At 34.6% G+C, this 20,424-nt stretch overlaps 1 protein-coding gene across 1 annotated transcript in view; it reads left to right on the top strand.

The window, feature by feature from the left end:
* Positions 1-20,424, top strand: part of COL12A1 (collagen, type XII, alpha 1) — a 105,252-nt gene that overhangs the window by 23,734 nt on the left and 61,094 nt on the right. The window contains exons 12-20 of the mRNA XM_012722811.1: positions 1,016-1,288; positions 2,406-2,678; positions 10,210-10,482; positions 16,076-16,342; positions 16,785-16,977; positions 18,042-18,163; positions 19,813-19,962; positions 20,043-20,162; positions 20,255-20,419. Of these exons, the coding sequence (XP_012578265.1) occupies positions 1,016-1,288; positions 2,406-2,678; positions 10,210-10,482; positions 16,076-16,342; positions 16,785-16,977; positions 18,042-18,163; positions 19,813-19,962; positions 20,043-20,162; positions 20,255-20,419 (1,836 nt within the window). The remainder of the gene's footprint in view (positions 1-1,015; positions 1,289-2,405; positions 2,679-10,209; positions 10,483-16,075; positions 16,343-16,784; positions 16,978-18,041; positions 18,164-19,812; positions 19,963-20,042; positions 20,163-20,254; positions 20,420-20,424) is intronic.

The raw sequence follows: 20,424 nt of genomic DNA, 5'->3' as shown, positions 1-20,424 counted from the left end.
TATTGTGTTATATGGATTATGTCATTCAACCACATCAATAATTCTATGAGGAGGCTTGTATTTACTGTTGGGTGATTGGAGCCTCAAAATTACACGAGTTAAGCTTCAGAGCTCGATTCACACCCATCAATTTATCTGCCTCATTTGTCTTGATTAATTTAGTTTTTTTCTGAGGTGGATTTAAGTCTGCCAACTGCCATTTCTTCATCTTAAAAGATCCATTTCCTTTTTTCTTGGAGTGATCTATGGTTATGCTGGATATTTAGGTCAACTTCTACGTGTATGTGAGATATAGGCAGGTAGGCAGTACTATGCTTTCGCCCTAGTGTATTGAGAAGACAGTAACATCTTTCCTGAATGTGTTGTCCATAAGGACAATAAGTCACTTAAACATATTTACTAATGATGCTCTCATTTAGCCCTAATAAAAATTTTATTTAAGACTATGACTTATTGGGTGCTTGCAATTTAACCTCAAATTTTATATCCAGAAATTCATTAGGTACCTGTAATGTGTTTGATCCAACATGTTGGTCTTTTTTATCTTATATGTAGATTAAAAAATTAGTCATGGTTCTCACTAGTTAAAAATGTTCTTATATTTCAAATGGGTAAGTATGATAGAACTTGGTGAAAGGAACCTTCTTACTTTTCTGAAAAAATCTAGTTAAGTTAAGAGTAGATGCTTTGGTTAGTTATATTTGAAGAGATGAACTGTTTGTATTTCTGTGTTTTATATCAATATTAAATTATCACTTAGTGTATTTATGCTTTTAAAAGTTACTACTATTATATTTCATTTGACTAAACACATAACAGCATTAATTTTGTTTCTGGATATCAGTATAATATTTGTTTGCTGTTTTAGAATCTAATTAATATGGCTAAGTGCATTTAGCAACCAAGATGTTTGTTAAAAACCTGCCCATGACTTGTTTAGTGAAGTGCTTTTGGTGGTCAAAAGCTAGCCTTTATTTTTCACATATGATCAATTTATCTTTTTTTAAAATTTCAGTAAAAGGAGCACCTCGAAATCTAAAGGTGACAGATGAGACTACAGATAGTTTTAAAATTACCTGGACTCAAGCTCCAGGGAGAGTTTTAAGGTATCGGATTATATACAGACCAGTTGCTGGTGGAGAAAGCAAAGAAGTTACCACCCCAGCCAATCAGAGAAGGAGAACCCTGGAGAACCTTACCCCAGATACAAAATATGAAGTATCTGTAATTCCTCAATATTTCTCAGGACCTGGCTCTCCTCTGACTGGAAATGCAGCCACAGAAGAAGGTATATGCTGATCATATGTTAATAGCCAAAGTCAATCAAATCACTCAAAACTGGCTACCAGATACTGCAAACTATGAAATACTTGTGTCAGTTAACCTAGTACCTTGGACTGTAGTCCTTTTAGACTTGAATTACTAAAATTTGAAAATATTTGTGTCAGTAAAACATGAATATTATGATATGATCTAAATATAGGATATACATATTCTAATATAAACTCACAATGAATATCCATACTAGCTTCTCCCATATCACTGCTTCCCACTTGGTAAAGTATATAATGTTGAGTGGTGCATAGCAGTTTGAGTTATAATCCCCTACATAGCCTTTAATTTATATTAGAATATTTAAGAATAATCTTTTCTCTTTCTGCCTGCTTTCTTTGTTTGCTCTTCATTTTGGGAAGTCACTACTTACCTATTGTTCTTTCTAATTGGGGACTTAGGGCTCTCTGTGCCAGAAGCCATAAAAGTCCAACTCTTATTAATCTTTCTACTTTCTGGAGTAAAACTCACTGTCTATTGTGTGCTCAGTGGAGACATGGCCACTCCATTAGGGAAGTAGTGGATGACAGATGTCATAGTTGGGTGGAGATATACCTAAAACTAGACCTGGGTTATTTCTTACTGTTTTTTTTTCCCCCCACCAGGACCACACAATTATTATCACTGACATTTCTAAATAACACATCAAGAGATTTCCTGGTCATTATGTCTAGATGTTAGCATCCCATCAATAAACTCTTATTGAAAACTTCTTAGAGGAGTTAAAATTTATACTGTGATATCAATGTCAGTCTGCCTGTATCGATATATATTTCATAGTACGTTTTTCACATTTAGGGAAATTTTAGTAGCTATTTTATGGGACCATTTCTAACATGAAAGATTTTAATCTGTATAAACAGAAAAACAATTCGCTATTTTGCTTTGATTTTACTAACGCAAAGGGCCTGATTTAGAAATGCTTAGCTTTGTCAATAATTACAAATTACCATAATCTCACCTATGATATAAATTTGATGTCACACATATATACATATATATAAAGTTGTACAGTGTATTCTAAGTCACTTTATTAAATAATGGGTTTGATGTTGCTGTTGTTTTTAATGAAGTTAGAGGGAATCCAAGAGACTTGAGAGTTTCTGACCCCACAACATCAACTATGAAACTATCTTGGAGTGGGGCACCAGGAAAAGTGAAACAGTACCTCGTCACATATACCCCAGTGGCCGGAGGCAAACCACAAGAGATTACTGTGAAGGGAGAGACAAGCAACACTGTGCTGAGAGGACTAGATGAAGGGACCAAATATGCTCTATCTGTGACAGCCTTGTATGCGTCTGGGGCTGGAGAAGCCCTTTTTGGAGAAGGAACGACGCTTGAAGGTAATTACTAGCATCCTTATAGAAATCCCTGTGCTTGTTTATGATGTCACTTAGAAGGTTTAAAAGGTTTTCGGAGAATGAAACCTAGGAATGTATCATCCTTTCTCTTAAAAGAAATTTGTGTTGTGCAATAACCATAAAACTGCCTTTAATTCAGAGATGGAAAATGGAAGCAAATGAAAAAAATTGAATATGATTGGAAAGAAATGTATTGGGAACTAAATGAGTATGGCCATAAAAATGTGTCTGTAGTGCCATGGAGCATAAGTATGTGCCACTCAGATTGGGAAGGGGCTTGGGGAAGTCGATGCATGAAGAGGGCTTGGATGCCCAAGGTAACACAGCTACTTCTCTCACTCAGGAGCCTCTCAGTATCTTCTCTGAGTCTTATATTTCTTTTCATTTACTGTGCATAAAAACAATTCACAACAGCTTGAGCTACTTCTTTCACTCAGGAGCCTCTCAGTATCTTCTCTGAGTCTTATAGTTCTTTTCATTTACTGTGCATAAAAACAATTCACAACAGCTTGACAGATATGATAATGCAATTTAAAAACATTCGCCTCTAAAATTCAATTCTATGTTACAAGTTGATGTAATACTTTGTAAGAACCATCAATAAGACTGGAACTGTTTCCTTGGTTCTGTAGAGTTAATCATCAGAAGACTTCATATTTCTTTTTCTTTATTTTTTTTAAAGATTTATTTATTTATGCATACAGAACTGGGGTAAAGGCCAGAGGTACAGGGGCAGTGAGAGGATTCATCAGAGATAGAGTGGGGAGCAGAACAGGCAAGATTGATGAAGGGTGTGAGGCAGGAGAGGTCTGCTGTGCCATGTGGGTCACCTCTGGGGCTGGGGATCGAACTCAAGCTGTTGTGGCTAGCTTCGTAGCACTGTGCTTTAATCAGCTGTGCCATTAGGGAGGGCCCAGATTTCATATTTCTTAGGATCTTTTGAAGTACAGTAGAGCTTAGATTTTACTAACTACAACTACAAAGTAAATCATGTAAAGAGAGAGAAAATACAGAAAATGTTTATTCTAAAAGAATAAACATTTGACTTTTACTTTTTACAGAATAGTGGCAGTTTATTTATATTTGGGGAAAATTCTCCATTGTAAGGAGTAGCTCGGAAATAATTAATAGATTTACTTCTGTTTGTACCTTTAACCAACTGATATTCTGAATTTTATTACTTTAAGACATTTCATATACAGTCAGATATTTTGGGTTCTAAAAATTGACATTTTTTAAAAAAAGAATAGTATATTAACAACATTATAAAATAAAATATACATTTCACTTTGTAGTAAGCATATTCTACTAGACTGTGATTTTCTAGATTAGATGTATAACTTAATTATTTAAAATTTTACAGCTTTGTACAAGTGGTACAGAAAATCTACCAATTGTTATGCATGTGGGACTGTGCACACATATGTATTTGATCAGAAATTATCTTTAAGGGAGATATATGTGTAGTAAAATAACCTTTAAAAATTACTGTTTCCCATTTCCTAAAAAGGAGAAAAGCTAGATGATTTACAAGTTTGCTTTTAAAATATAACTAATTCGTAACAAAATTTGTAATAATAATTTTTCCCCCCATTTACACCACAGCTCTTATTTCAGTAAGGGATTATATAAAACACTGCCAGTCTGATTTTATTAACATATCTATCCCATTGCATTATGTGTGGTAAACTTGACAAATATGTGAAAGCATAGTTGTGACTAAATTAAAATAATAGAAGATTTTGCCCCTGGTTATCCCATTTCATTTTATTATATTAACTCAGCCAAATCCACATACCATATACAGGAATAGGATATGATGGTAAATGCAGGGAATGGAAAGCACAGAAACAGAGCCAGGCAACTGCTTTTGAGGGCTGCTGTTTTTCTAATTTGTTTTTCTCTTGGGAGAGGAGTTGGTAAGAGCAGACCTTGAAGGAATGTTTCTTCCATCCAGAGGCATGGACTCAGCAGGCAAGAACATTCTGTAGGTTGAAAATTTTATAGATTGCCTGAAGTACCTTCTATTCAATTCAAAAAGAATTAAAAAAAATATTTAGTGTGGTCTACAACTATCCCTAACTTGAGTCTGTTTCCTAGTGTTTTTCTGAAATCCAGCCAATGATCAGAAAATTCCCCTTCCCTGGAAGAGAGATTTACTAGCCTTGGCATTGGGGGAAGCTCATGGTTGGCTCTAGTACTGTATGAAATAGAATCACAAAGGCCAAGTTTATTACTATTTCAGATTCAAACTTCAGAGGAGCCTGAGCAAAAACCACTAGGCTTGATTTACGTTGTCCACTCCCCCTTGTCGTTGTTATTATTAAAGAAGATAGACATTGCTGTACATATAGATGCCTTTTAAATCTTGGTAGAAACTTCTGTTGTCACTTAGTGTTTAGAGGGTAAAACCAGCTCATATAAATCTTCAAGAATAATGGCCGTTTTTGTTACTACAAATGAATGAAAATTTCAGCTAGGGATAATCTGGCTCTTTTTATTCTGAGTGTTGTTTTTTGACAGTGGAAAAGGTGACATTTTGCTACAATGAGTTTCAGCACATCATAGAAATTCTTCTGCGTGATGTTGAATAACATGGGACCTCTCCAAGATGGGCTAAACAAGGCCCCTGTTCCCTTGGACTTCCTGCTGTCTTATAATTTGATAAATCATACATTCTGGCTGTAACAACTCTGTCATTTCTAGGGAATGCTGGTACAATCACCAGACATTAACTCCTGATACTTTTCTGCACATTAATAGTCATCAGGAAAAAAATCAGAATTCAGAAGCAACAATTATGGGAGAAATCTCAGGCTTTGAGGTTAAAAGATAAGTGAATTGCTAAAAGGTTTTTAAGTACTATGGATTGCTTAAAGTAACTAGGTTGACTTATCAATAGTGAACTTTGTCCTTTGGAGTGGTGACTCTAATTCATCGATTGTAAATCAAGTATGTTTCCACATGAATGTTATTCAGAAGCAGATCTTCTGCGTTCTGTTGTGGAAAGTTGGATGGCTTTTGACTGGCGCACTAACGGAAAAGACAAATTTGACTTAGAAAAGGGTTTACATTACATTTTCAATTTAACTTCTATTTTTGAAAGTGGTATGTGAAACTCAATGAAAGCTGGCTGGAACAATCTATAAGATGAAGTACAGTTTCATTTCATTATGATTAATTTTTCAGTTATCATTGTTGGCTAATTTGTGTTATAATTATATTTGAATTGGATGACGATTTGCTTTTCAGAGCAAATGGAAAAGGGCTAAGGAAATGTAGGAAAGTTACTTAAATGAGGCATTAGCTCTTTGGCTTCCTATGTGGAAAAAAGTAGAAATCAACCCCTTGTGGATGGTCAGATCATGAGAAATGCACCTGTCTAAGTTCCTTCCCACAGTGGCAGCACAGAGATGTGTGAAAGCAGGCATGAGAAAAATGCCTTTTTAAAAATTTCTTAATGTTTTATTTCAAATGTTTTTCAAGACCTTTAAAGGCACTTTTAGATTTATAATAATAGTGAGAAGTAGAAACAGATTTTCCATATAACTCTTAAATTCAAAGAAGCAAGCCTCCCCAAAAGCAATATAATTCTCCAGAATCACTTTTTTTTTTTAAATAAGGATGTACCTACATCGACTGTTCTCATTAATCCCAAGTCTAAAGTTTACATTAAGGTTTCCCTTTTAGTATTTTACATTCTGTTGGGAGGATCAACATATGATGACATATTCTATTGTAATGTCACACAGAGCATGAAAACTGCCATTTGACTATATGTGAATATTTTTATAATCAGAACCGAAATGTTGACTGTGAAATTTGTGCTTAATTTTTTGTTTATATTTATTTAAAGCTATAATGGTACTAGACTGGGGAGAATAGTGTAGAAGGGAAAATTATTGAGAAGGAAATAAAAGGAATAAAGATAAAAGCATATACCATCATTACAGAAGATGATTTGTTTGAAATGATTACCAGAAATTCTCTTCCCAGAGATGAAAGTAACAGGCAAAACACAGATATATATTACAGTGTAGCAGAAACCAAGTACAGTAAGGATAAATATTATTGAAAACAGTGTTACTTAGATAAAATGTCTGAACAAACTAAGCACCATAAAACAAATATTTGTAAGTTGTGGAATAGAAAGAAAATCATAGATGATTTTTGTGTGTGTGCCCTAGGATCTGAAAATGATTTTTTAAACCTTAGTTTCAGCTGGAAACAGTTGGATTGAACCTGATTCACAGGAAAATGTGATCAGCCCTTGAATAAGAAGCGTTGACAGTGGTACCTATTGAGACAGCAGGGAGGGAAGAGAACAGTGAAAGTCTCACGTGGGTTTTGAGATGGAAGGGATATGGTGAGAGTTTAAATCAACTTCTCATTTCTTTGAGAGTCAGCTTTGAGCTCATTCTTTTACCTAGAGGGTGATTTGTTGTGCATGGCCATTGACACATAATGTATTGACACATCAGCCTCTCCGATAGGGCATGCTGTGTTCATTTGAAGGAGTCCTGTTTCCAAATGACAGCAAGTGTGAGGGTTCCTTTCTACACTGACCAAGCACATCTCCAAGATAAAGGTCTCTCTTGATTAGGAAAGGAAGAGCAGAAAAGAAGGACAAAGAAAGACCTAAGATTAAAAGACCTGTAGAGGAATTAGACTGTAGAGGAGATGTGATGGGTTTCTAGAAAGCACCAGCGTTAGGCACATTCCAGATACTCAATTTAACTGAGTTGAGCATGGCTTGATCTTTGACTCTCTAGACAATTTTATGTGTCAGGTCAGGTTCAGTTCAGTTATTTGCTACAGAGACCCTAGGGCCCAGGAATGGACATAGCCTGTGGGTGGCCTAGTGAGCTGGTTGTATATCTAGTGTCAAGGTTAACTTGGCCACTTGGCAATCTGCCAGTTAGACCACAAGGTGCAATTCAGTTACTTCTCTCTCTCTCTCTTTTTTTTTTTTGTAATAAAATTTGACACAATCAAGATCCAATTTTAAAAACTTCAAGGATAATTGTTCTGATAGCATTTCCTTATCACAAGTACATCATTTTTAGGTGTAATGTAATAACATAGTCAACCCTCCTGTTTTGTTTGTTTATTTTTAAGAAAAAAATGTTTGTCAGTGTGTTGACAATATTATGAACTTTAGGAATATTTTTATTAAACTGACTGACATTTAAGAAGTCCACATGATTGGCTTCTAGATTGAGGTATCTTTGTTTTTCCTTTGGATTCCATATTTCTTTGTCATTAACATGGAATGTTGCAATGCCAGTGCCTGGAAATAATGCTTTTATGTTCTGCAGGCAAAAATTATAACTTTTCAGTAGTTTTTCTCTGTAATTGAGCACTTAGCGTTCACTCACATTAGTGTTGTCATGCCATTAATTAAAATCAGGAACATATTTTAGTTTAATATCTAATTTGTATCTTAAAATGTTCTTTTGCAGATTCTTTTCAGGACATTGATAAAACTTGCAAAGTTCTTTATTGTAGTATGACCACTATCTTGTTTTAGATTTATAAGTCTTGAGAGTGTTAATTGTTGATTAAAACCCAGGATGATGCATCTAGTGATTTAGGCTCTTTTTCTCTGGAGCTCAGATATGTCTTTTTGAATGTGTTTTTGCTTCAACAACAATTCTCTTCCCATTATTTTCTCACAGTGGAATAATTAGCCTATGTTTTTGAGATTGCTGTCTGTTGTCATGGAAATAAACAATGTCATAATTCCAGTGCTATAGAAAGCAGGGAGAAAAACAGACTGAGAAGCACAATGATTGGCAAAACTAGAAGCTAAAATTATTGTTTGTAAATGATGCCAGTATTGACTTGGAAGATAATTCCCACATTCTAGCTAACTCTGCCTTACACTTTCTTGGAATGTCATCAGTGCAATTTTTAGCTCATTTAAATTCAAAGTTGTTCTCAAGTATAATTATTTCACAGCAGCTGCACCTGACTGCAAGTTGGGAAATGTAGGCGAAGAGGCACATAGAAAAAAGGGGGGCATATCCAGCAAAGGAAAGCTGCTGCTTTTACAACTTAGAGACAGTTGCTGGGATGTCAGCTATCAAAGCAAAATAAAAAGGAAAACAACAATCTCCAAACTGAGCCAAACTAAACCAAATCAGTATAACAGTTTGTATTCTTATAAGGAGGAAAATATTAAGTTGTGTGGAATTTCAGCAGCAAACACAGTAAAGGAAGAACTTCAAATGAGAATTAACTCAAGTACTGGGAGAAAAAGTCAACATGTTCTTGAAAATAAATATGCTTGGTTGCAGTTAAAGATGTAACTAATTTCCCTCCAGAGATGAGATGTCCTGTCAGCAGTAAAAGTTACTTATAATAGAATTTTCCATCTGGGCTTGGGTCTGGTAGAGTGCCTAGTTCCTGTTTATTTTTTCTCTCTAAATTCTACCATATATGATTTTTGTCCACACAGATATTTTTCACTTATAATTTTTATTTTTTGTGTGTGCTGACATTTAGTTGTTTAAATTTGAGTATTTTTAAGATATTCATTTTTACCCTTTGAACCAAATGCAATAGCCTTCAGAATCCATGTAACATTGTTACATATCATTTGCTTGGATATACAGTAATTACTGTAAAATGTATGCTGTAGATGCAAATCGTTTTATATTTATATCATACTGTGGCATACACCCTAGCAAAGGTAGCCAATATAAAGTGACCTGTATATTTATCTTACATTTGAATTATGGAAAGTGAAAGTTTTATGGGAGGACATCTGTGCCTCCTATTAGGTTGAGGTTTCCATATTTTTCCACTTGTGTTGTATTTTTTGAATGAAAGAGCCAGAATTTAGTACCAGACGTTTTTGATCAGCTAGAACAAGTGGTGTGTTTTATTTTGATGACTAATCACTTTTATATTTTCCAGAAGAATTGGTGGCTTTAGATTCATTAGTACTTTAGATTCATTAGGGTTAACCTATATTGAAAGTGTTCACTTTTTTTTTTAACTGCACAAGTGAGTAGTTTATATTACAAAATGACTGTTGGCATTAAATTTACAAGTGATAAGAGATTGTTGAAATTGTAATTCTTACACTGGATCTGAGTTTATTTAAATGAGATGAAAAAGAAGATGACGGTAAAAAAATGACAATCTTTGTGGACAAAGAACTGGTTAGAAGGCAGACTAAAATGTGGTAAAATTTTGAGATGTAGAGGTATTTTATTCCTTCAGAAATTTTTTTTAGGCATGTGCTTCTTTCTATTTGGAGGTTGTCCTTATCCTGAAGCACCTTGCAGTATGACTGGACATATGGCGTGCAGGGTGATAGATGGGCCTCAGATATAATTCTAAAGTTTTATTCACTAGCGTGCCCCCTCATAGAATAGCAGGATGCTTAGAAAGAAGAAATGGGGCAATGTCAGGCAAATTAAATTTGCATTCAACAAAGTATGATGAATAAATATTTACATATGTAGTAGAGGTTAAAAAAAATTCCCTTTAACTTCTGTTCTAGAACGTGGCTCACCCAAGGATTTAATCACTAAAGATATCACTGACACGTCGATTGGGGCTTATTGGACATCTGCTCCAGGAATGGTTCGTGGTTACAGGGTCTCGTGGAAATCACTTTATGACGATGTTGAAGCTGGACAGAAAAATCTTCCTGGAGATGCAATTCATACTGTGATAGAAAATCTACAGCCGGAGACCAAATACAAAATTTCAGTATTTGCAACTTACAGCAGTGGAGAAGGAGAGCCTTTAAATGGAGAAGCCACAACAGAATGTAGGTAACATCACTGGTGCATGTTCTGCTCTGAGGTGCTGCCTCAGAGCCACTAAGCTCAGTGTCATAGAGTTTAACCACTTGCGTTTCTTTTCCTTAACTGTTAAGTGAAGACTGACAAATGATAATTAGGTTTAAAGTCAGGTTCACTTACTATCTTATTTTTGTTATGAAATACTGAAATACTGAAGGCCTTACTGATCAACTAGATAAGAAACTCAATTAGTGAAAAGTCCAAGAACTATGGAGACAAAGAGAATTTAGGTACATTTAAAGCTCTATGACCTGGTGCAATTACTTAATCTTTGATCCTCAATTTCCTCATCTCCCTAATCTGTAACCTAAGAATTGTTTTGAGGATTAAGTGAAATAACAATGTGCAAAACTCAAACATAGAGATGATTGACAAAAATAATAGTGGTTATTCAGACTGTGATCGCTATACACCCAAGGCTAACCCAAATTCTTTACTTTGTTTCTAATGTATTAGGTAAACCTAAGTCAAAAATTCACTCAGTTTTTCAGCTCATTAATATTCTTTGTTGTAAACAGCTTTCATGATTGATCCCCACTTATTATCAGTTGAAAGATGTGCCAACATTTATTTCTCTTTCTAAAATCTTATTTGTAAAAATAGGCATTTCTAAATAACTATAGGTACAAAGTTTATTACTTTGGTTTTTGGAGGATTTTAGAAAAAGGGGAAAGAATGTGTCATTCTTATATTTCATTTCATTAGAAAGATATGGCGGTAGTAGGTGACTTCTCTGGTAGAGGGGAGGGCAGTGCCCGGAGCAATTTCACTTCAGTTCTGTAGCTTGACTTCAAGTTGTCACTAAACTACCATCTTTTGTTCTGAATTGTTCGAAGTAGTCATTTATAAAAAAATAACTGGCAAAATTCATAAATTTGTGTCAAGATTAACCAGATTAAAAGAAACAAAATTTATAGGAAATTTAAATTGTGTTGTGTAGCTATCACATGCTAGGTTTTCATGGTAGTAAATAAAATCTTGTGTCTGAATGGGTTGACTGATGTACTGTAAGGACCTGGCAGAGATTCATTTGCTGCTAAGTGAGGCCCTGTTGTTAATTTAGCAAAGATATGACACTTAAATTTATTTACTCTTAAATTTATTTTTAAGAGTAGAGGTGTAATTTATATGGATGAGAAATTATCAAAGTCTCTGAATTTAGAGGAAAGCTTAAAAAAATCTCTTCCATTGTGTCTTTTTTTTTTTTTAAAGATTTATTTATTTGTGTATACAGAACTGGGGTACAGGCCAGAGGCTCAGGGGTGGCGAGAGGCTTCACCAGAGACAGAGTGGGGAGCAGAACGGGCAGATGGATGAAGTACACTGCTAAGGGGAGCAGCGGGTGGGCAGGAGAGGTCTGCCACACCATGTGTCACCTCCGGGGCAAGCGGGAATCAAACTCATGCGGAAGTGGCTTTAGCTTCTTAGTGCAGTGCTTTAACCCACTGTGCCACCAGGGAGGGCCCCATTGTGTCTTTTTCTGAAGATGGAATCTTCAGATAGTAATTTTGGATTGAAAAATGTCAACAAGGTATATACTTAAGCCACAATGCCAAAAAAAAATATGTTAGCAGAAATTTTAAATAAAAATTTTATTTTTAAGGAGTTGAACATTTACAAAATTTCAATATATTTGACTGATTGATTGAAAGGCGAGTGAACAGAATGTCTTTTCAGAAATAGGGACAGACTAAGCAGGAATAAAAGTTTTTTTTTTGAAATTATTATTTTTAATTATATTTGAACTGCTCAAACAGCTAAGAATGTAAAGCAAGAGACAGGAAACTTTCTTTGTTGTGCTCCCATTTTGCTGGGTTTTAGTTTTCTATCTTTGTGGAAAGGATACGAATTTGGAAAGTGCTTAGAGACATCTGAGACAGACCTGGACCTTAAACAGTTAGCTGAACCCTAAGGTGTGGAGAATGAGTGTGGTCACTTGGTTATGCTCCTGATCATTTCTTATAAAATTCTAGGGAGACATTTTGGAAATGTTTCCTGGATGTTTTTATCTGAAACTCAGACATGGCATGTAACTGTTGATAGAATGAAAATTATGAATGGTGATATGAAAACCAGTAGATTGAAACCTTGTATTGGCAGCTAGTTGAGCTGAGGTACAGAGGGCAGTGGCAAGTAGCTTGTGAGAGCTACTAAAACTAGAACTTACATTGTTAGTGATAAGGCAGTTTAGAACTTGTCATATCTAGTAACAAAGTGAAAAATCTTGCTTTTTTACTTATGAGAAGCCAACAAGGCTATTTTTTTCTCATTGATAATCAGTTTTCCATTAAAACTAGGATAAGATGTGTGGTACCTTAACTTCAGTTCTTTCATTTTTAAAGTTAATTAGAAGGCAGAAATATAATTGAGATCCTTGAAGCATCTCAAGTTATGAGGTCATGTAATTTACATATTTACATTTGCAAATGCTTTCAATTTGGGCTCCCATTCTTTTGGGAATTCATGTTTCTTTTTAGTCAACAGCTTCTAAGATTTTTGCCCTGTTGCTTTTTTTGGTCAGTTGTGTCTTGTGGCCTGGGAATTTAAATAGAGATGACTTGTTTAACTGGATAAGAACTTAAGAGATAGAAACAACAGGAGAAAAAACATACTTGAGCATAGTTCATTCAAAATTGTGACAATTGGCAATAATAATAATCCAAAGAGATTATAGTTCTATAGGCTATGCTTTTCTTTCTCATGTTATTTTCACAACCCAACACAGTGTTTACATTTTTTTCTTTGAAAATATTTTTTTTCTTTTAATAGTTCTCTTACCTTGAAAATAGAAATAGCAAACTGAAGGTTAATCTGCATAAATTTTAATATTTCCAGAAAGCAAGGGACTCGACAGAATTCTCATTTTTCTTAACCCCCAAAAAAAGAAAAAGCTGCAACCAATTTACTCTTTGTTGAAATTATACTTTTGTATCACTCAGAAGCATAATTAATATCTATGAGTTGAATTTATTTTATTTTATTATTTATTTTATTATTCTTATCTTTGTCCTCTACATGTATCTTTTGTTTCTATGACTGTTTTCAAGATTTTTTCATATCACTGATTTTAAGCAAATTACTTATGATATGCCTTGGGATTGTTTTCTTTACATTTTTTGTGTTTGATATATGTTGACTTCTTGCATCTATGATTTTATAAAATTTGAAATTACTAGGCTATCATTTTTTCAAATGTTTTATCATATCCCCACTCTCTTCAGCTACTCCAGTCATACTTATTGAATTTATTGCACAGCTCACTGCTGTGCTGTTTATTTTTTAAATCTTTTTTTCTTTCCTTGATTTTCATTTTGTGTACTTCTACACTCATGTCATCAGATTCACTAATCTTAATATTTTTTCTTGCAACTTCTGATTTGCTCTTTATACAATCCTATGAATTTTTAAATCTTAATTAAATATTATTTTTCTTCTCTAGATGTCTGAATGTTATATATTCTATGTCATTACTTAGCATGCTTAATATTTCTTCTACAATAATTAATGTAGGAATATAATTATAATATATATTTTATGTCTCTTTTGACTAACTCTGGCTTGCATGTCATTTCTAGTTCTACCTGTTGATTGATTTTTCTTTTTATGAAAGATTGTCTTAACTCTCGCTACCATAATAAATGCCATTTACTGATTGCCTAAATAAGAGAAATTTACTTTCTCACAGTTCTTAAGGCTGGAAATAAAAGATCAAATTTGTATAGAGTTTGGTTTGTAGGAAGCTCTTCCTGGCTTGTAGATGTCCATTTTCTTAGTATGTCCTTACATAGTCTTTCCTTGATTTGACTTTCCCACTTATGAGAGAACCAATAGCTTCAGATTAGGATCTCACATAAATGAATTTACTCAGCCAAAATAGTCCCCTCCCCCAAAGATCCCATCTCTAAGTACCATCATATTATAATTTGAGACTTTAACTTACACATTTTTGGGCGACATGATCATTTATTTAATCCATAGCATGTATAATATATATATTTAAAATTGTTGCATACTTGTTTTTAGTAGATGCCAGTCAGACCTTGTGAATTTTACTTTTTTGGGTCCCAGATATGTTTATATTCTTATAAATATCTTTAAACTTTGTTCCAGGACACAGTTAAATTGTTTGGTAACAGATCTTTTTGAAGCTTCCTTTTAGTTCTATTGAGCTAGACCACAGAAGCCTTTAGTTTAGGGCTAATGTTAGCCCCATTACTAGGATAATAACCTCATGAATAATCTATATGAAATTCCAAGAATTATAAGATTTTCTGCTTTGGGGAAGGGAACATTTCTGATCTGGTGTGAACTACAGAAATTGCTCCCTCCTCTTTTTCTGGGTGGCTCTTCCCCTGGTTTTGGGTAGTTTCCTTACAAATATGCACTGGTTACAACTGTGTTGAAGACTTAAGGAAAACCTTTTGCAGATTTTTGTTGCTTTTTTCATTGTGACATCATCTCCTCTGTGGCACTATTCATAGAGGTGCCTTAGACAACTCTGATTCACAAAACCATGTGAATTAAGGGAGACCACTAGACTTCATATGGGTTCCCTCTTTCTGTGCTGGGGCTAGACATTCTCTCCAAGAAAGAAGCCAATGCAGTCATAAAACTGATTCCCCTTTATATCTTATTCCTTAGGGTTTGATATTTGATGCTTGTCAAATATTTGAAAATGTCATATATCTTTTTGGGTCAAGTTATTTTAGTTGTTTCAAATGGTCTTTGCCCATTTGATGTTGAAAATTTCAATTAAAATTAAGAAATATTCTTTGTATTGTTTCCTTTAGTTTCTTGGTATAGAAAATGCTATGCCTATCAAATGCTCTGATTATTGAACTGGATAAAATAACCCTACCCATAAATTTTAATTTTTGTGTAAAAAAATGGCATATGCTATGTGTGGATGTTTGACCTGTTATGTAGTTATTAATAATGAAATATTAATAAAAGTAATTAATAAATAATACTGATGATCTATGAATCAAACACATATAGAACTTCCCAAAGCACTCAGTGATTACCAGCTTATCTTGGGGTCCTTGCATATTTTTTGTGTCAATTTCCTACACCTCTGTGTCAGGGTCTTACATGGTTGTGGCAATCAAAAATAATCGTTAACCACAGTCTCACTGGGTAGTCACTTATGGTCTGTGCCTACTGAAAAGATCCAAGTAATATTTCTAACCTTGCATTCATGATTTTTAATATCCTTCACAACACTATTGCTAGAGGAATTCTTTACAGATGGAAATATAATACAAATTCTAAACAGCTCATATCTGGAAGTGGATGTATTCTTTACAAAAGTCTCTGGAATGCAAATAGGAAATCCTTGCAATATGAGCTTCCATTTTTTTTAGTTATTAGCCAGATAAAGAGAAAATACCATGGGCTCAGTGAGATTAGGTTCACACGCCATCGTGAATTTATGAGCGATCCCAATGTTAAACAAGGAAACTGTTCGTGTTTAGAAAGCATCTTTTTTTTTCATATGTGAGGAGGCCACATATTTTCTTTCAACCTTGTATCCATTGTCATTGTCCTTCTCTTGCACAGTGTCTCCAGATTCTAAGTCCTTGAAAGTAGATGAAGAAACAGAAAACACAATGCGTGTTACCTGGAAACCAGCCCCTGGGAGAGTGGTCAATTACCGTGTGGTGTATCGCCCCCGAGGAGGAGGGCGACAAATGGTCGCTAAAGTGCCGCCCACGATCACATCGACATTGTTAAAACGACTTCAACCTCAGACCACGTATGACATCACAGTTCTGCCAATTTACAAGACAGGAGAAGGGAAGCTTAGGCAAGGATCGGGAACAACAGGTACAAAATTTTAATTTATTGGAAAGTATAGTTTTTTAAAGAAGACTTTCGTATATCTGTTTCATTTGTAAATTCCTAAAACTGATTTTGTAATAAATTAAATTACAATTATTGGATAATTGGATAGCTTACCTAAATAGCATATTATTTTTAACAACTCAATTCTTGGTTATATTTTAATGTTAACCTTCTGAAGTGTGAAAATTATTTAGACTTCTACTTGGGTATCACTTTGTTAGGATTTTTACTAGTAGTTTTGTCTTGTGCTACTTAATTTTTGTAAATACAAGTTTTGAATGTTAGATTTCATATTTGTAAGGATTTCATATTTCTAGTTCTAGATATGTAGGGTCTAATCAACTCTCAAAGCTTAGTCTTATGAATAATGTATTTTTTTCATTATTCAAATAATATTCAAAAAAATTTTTTTTTATTATTACAGCTTCTAAGTTCAAGTCACCAAGAAACCTCAAAACATCTGACCCAACGATGTCAAGCTTCCGTGTGACTTGGGAGCCTGCCCCTGGAGAAGTGAAGGGTTATAAAGTCACCTTCCACCCTACAGGGGATGACAGAAGACTGGGCGAGTTAGTGGTTGGACCATATGACAATACAGTTGTCTTGGAGGAACTTAGGTAGGAATCGACTAGATTCACTGTGTCCTAAAAGACTGAATACACAGATGCTCACTTATATGTGTCTACTTGCATAGTATTCAAATCCCTGAAATTGTTTTCTTATTCTTGGTGTTGCTGAGGTGGAAGTATGGTTTCAAAGACATGAGTTTAAGTCTGATCTGAATATTTTGTAATGTGTTAGTAATTTTTGTTTTTAGGTGCTCAAGAATGGTGCTTTTTCAATAACTTCCTGTTTTGAAAAAATTAGCATCTCTGTTACATGATTTCAACAAAAGGAGCTTATCCCCAGCCAGTCCTGTGAAAATGTGTGGGTTCCTGTGTCTTCTAGAAAGGTCCAGGTGACTCACATGAGATGCCAGTTGTGAATCCTCTTCCAGGGTGGGCCATGGGAGAGAGAAGGCAGGACTTTGTGCATGGTGCCAGCTGGCAGGATGGGGAAGGGTGACTGATTAAAGGTCACGCTTCAGGCTGTGCAGTGGAAAACAAGGAAGTTTGAGTTTGAACAGCACCCTACATTCATTATAGTGGGAAGAATGGACTACTGTGCATTGCCTTTTAGAAAGTTTGTTTGTTTCAGCCATTCATTCAACAATTTTGAGATCTATTTAAATTCTTGCTATTGACTTTTATCAGAACAGAGAGAATGAAATTTATTGAGCCTTCTGTGTGCCAGGCATTGCACTAGGTGTTCATGTTACCTTGTAAAGAACAAGATTTAAATGTTTTTCTTAAAGCCCATAGCTTACAAAGACTAAGCTTAAAGAGACTGAGCCTTCTCTGACACAATGACTTAGGGATTCTATGTCTGGTAGAAAAATGAGAGGGACACCAGGGCTGCCGTGCTATCATATTTTCTGCAAAACTTATTGCCTTGTTTCTCTTGATGCCTCACTGTAAGCACAAATGGATGTGGAGAAAGTTATTTTCCTTCTATTACAATGTTGTGCATGATAGCTTCCTCCGAGTAAAAGTTTGTAAATCTAGATGACTGTGTTTAACAATCAAGAAGCACTACCTGTTGAGTAAATTATACATACAGATGATATGTTTTTACATTTCAGGGCAGGTACCACCTATAAAGTAAATGTTTTTGGAATGTTTGATGGAGGAGAAAGTTCACCACTTGTTGGGCAAGAGATGACAACCCTTTCTGACACAACTGTAATGCCAATTTTATCTTCTGGTAAGAAATTGATTTACATTTGCCTTAGGGAAAAAAACATTATAAAACTATTTCAAATGTGAATTGTTAGTTAATAATATAATGAAAAGTGGCCATTCAGATTAATTTACATGCTATAAATATTTCTTCAAACATTGAGCTAAGCATAGTCTTGACAGTATGTTTTTAAGGCTTTTCTTAGCATTGCATTGGTCACATGGTGGTGTATTATTGAAGTTGGATTTTTAAATGAGCAGATATGTACATTGTTTTGTTTTTAAGGACAGAGTAAAGTTTAGTTTTACTTTGTTAAAATAGTTGCAAAAAGTATTTATTTGGGTTGAGTAGGCATAGTTGGACTGGGGAAGCAAAATGATAACATGGATTTTGTTTTTTCTGCTTTCCAGTTATGTGTCTTTGATATAAATGAAATTAGTTTAGATCATTTTTAGAGGAAGAACATGTGGGTAGAAGAGCAGGAGCAGGCTCACAAGGGTTTAAAGTGCTTGGAATAGTATCTGGGAATCATCAGTTCTGATGTGGCAGATGATGCTTGAATGTCCTTTGTAATATGATGAGAGCTTCATTTTTCTCAATGAGCTTTCTCCTCTGTAATATAAAGGCCAGCAGCTAACATGGCATGAAGTTGAAAACTTCATAGCTCAGAACATAAGTTCCTGGAAAGGAAAGCATTTGAAAATGTAGATATTGATGTAAATAATGAAAGTAGCAAATCTTGCTGTTATGCATTAATATTCTATTGTTTCCCATATGATGATATTAACTAAATTATATTTTTATTTTGTAGCTTGTGCACTGAGGATTTTGGGATTATTCTCTCTTTCCAAAACACTCTAACTTTGTATCAATGTTTGTTCTTGCTGTCTCTACAGCTCTCAAATTGTATATTTGTTTGCATACTTTTTCTAAATTGTCTTCCTTCTTTCTTGTTTTTTTTTTTTAAATGTGCAGACTTCACCATTTGAATTTACTTGATTGTTATGCATAATAGGTAATAAAGTTAATTAATAACTAAATGTAATACCATAAGGTCTTTAAATATATATATTTATTTGAAATTTTTTAAATTTAAGAGTTAAGCGTCCAATTCTTCATATTTGTAATGATTTACCTAGGAGTTTAATTATATTAAGATATTTTTGATGTACTCAAACCTGTATAGCATTTTGATGTCTATTATTTTACTTTCCAGAAGAAAAACTTTTTACAATATTTCTGTCCTACTTGTTCATTAAATATTACAGAAGATGCAACATCTGATCTTTAGAGCATAAAAAATTTTATTAGAAATTTAAAATTTTAATTTAGCTTCGTTGACGCACATGGGTTTGTAAGCCCATTTGCATTTATAGTGGCTTAATTCAAGTCTCCTTGGTCTCTGTACCTCTGTGGCCAGGAAACAAAGCCAAAGATAAAGGACAGATTTGCTACTGAAATAATAATTGAAGGAATTAATGATCTTAAGGCTGTTAGTTGAGCTTATCAAATCATATAAAAGTATTTTCTAATTACAAATCACTGAGCTGGGTCACAGAACTGAAACAGCAAGGCAACATCAACTATCCAGAGGGTAGTAAGAATATGGCTAGGGGATAACCTGACTGAAAATTTGCTCCTTACTCTGGCCTGTCTCATGATTGCCACATCAGGGATGGAGTGTCTCACCAGAGCTGAGGCAGACATCGTGCTTCTGGTGGATGGATCCTGGAGCATTGGCCGGGCAAACTTTAGAACCGTAAGGAGCTTCATTGCTCGTATCGTGGAAGTCTTTGACATTGGGCCCAAAAGAGTACAGATTGGTAGGTCTGATGATGAAGTAAATATTTAGACATTTTTATTATGCTCTATTTTTGTACTGACGTCAGTTCTGTTATTTTAGCTCTTGCTCAGTACAGTGGGGATCCTAGGACAGAGTGGCAGTTAAATGCTCACAGGGACAAGAAAAGCTTGTTGCAAGCAGTGGCAAACTTACCATACAAAGGAGGCAACACTCTCACGGGTGAGTAAGGAGGTACCCATTAACTCTTGCTTTGGATCAGAGCGTGTGACTGTATCATGATATGACAGATTCTCTTTTAAAAATCCCACTAGGAATGGCTTTGAATTTCATTCGCCAACAGAATTTCAGGACCCACGTTGGCATGAGGCCTCGAGCTCGAAAAATTGGTGTTCTCATCACTGATGGAAAGTCACAAGATGATGTTGAAGGACCATCAAAGAAACTCAAGGATGAAGGCGTGGAGCTGTTTGCTGTTGGTAAG

Source organism: Condylura cristata, unplaced genomic scaffold (genome assembly GCF_000260355.1).
Source record: "Condylura cristata isolate star-nosed mole 26May11 unplaced genomic scaffold, ConCri1.0 scaffold00001, whole genome shotgun sequence".
NCBI lineage: Eukaryota > Metazoa > Chordata > Mammalia > Eulipotyphla > Talpidae > Condylura > Condylura cristata.
Note: the sequence above shows the minus strand (reverse complement) of the source record. Positions and strands in the feature narration are given on the sequence as shown.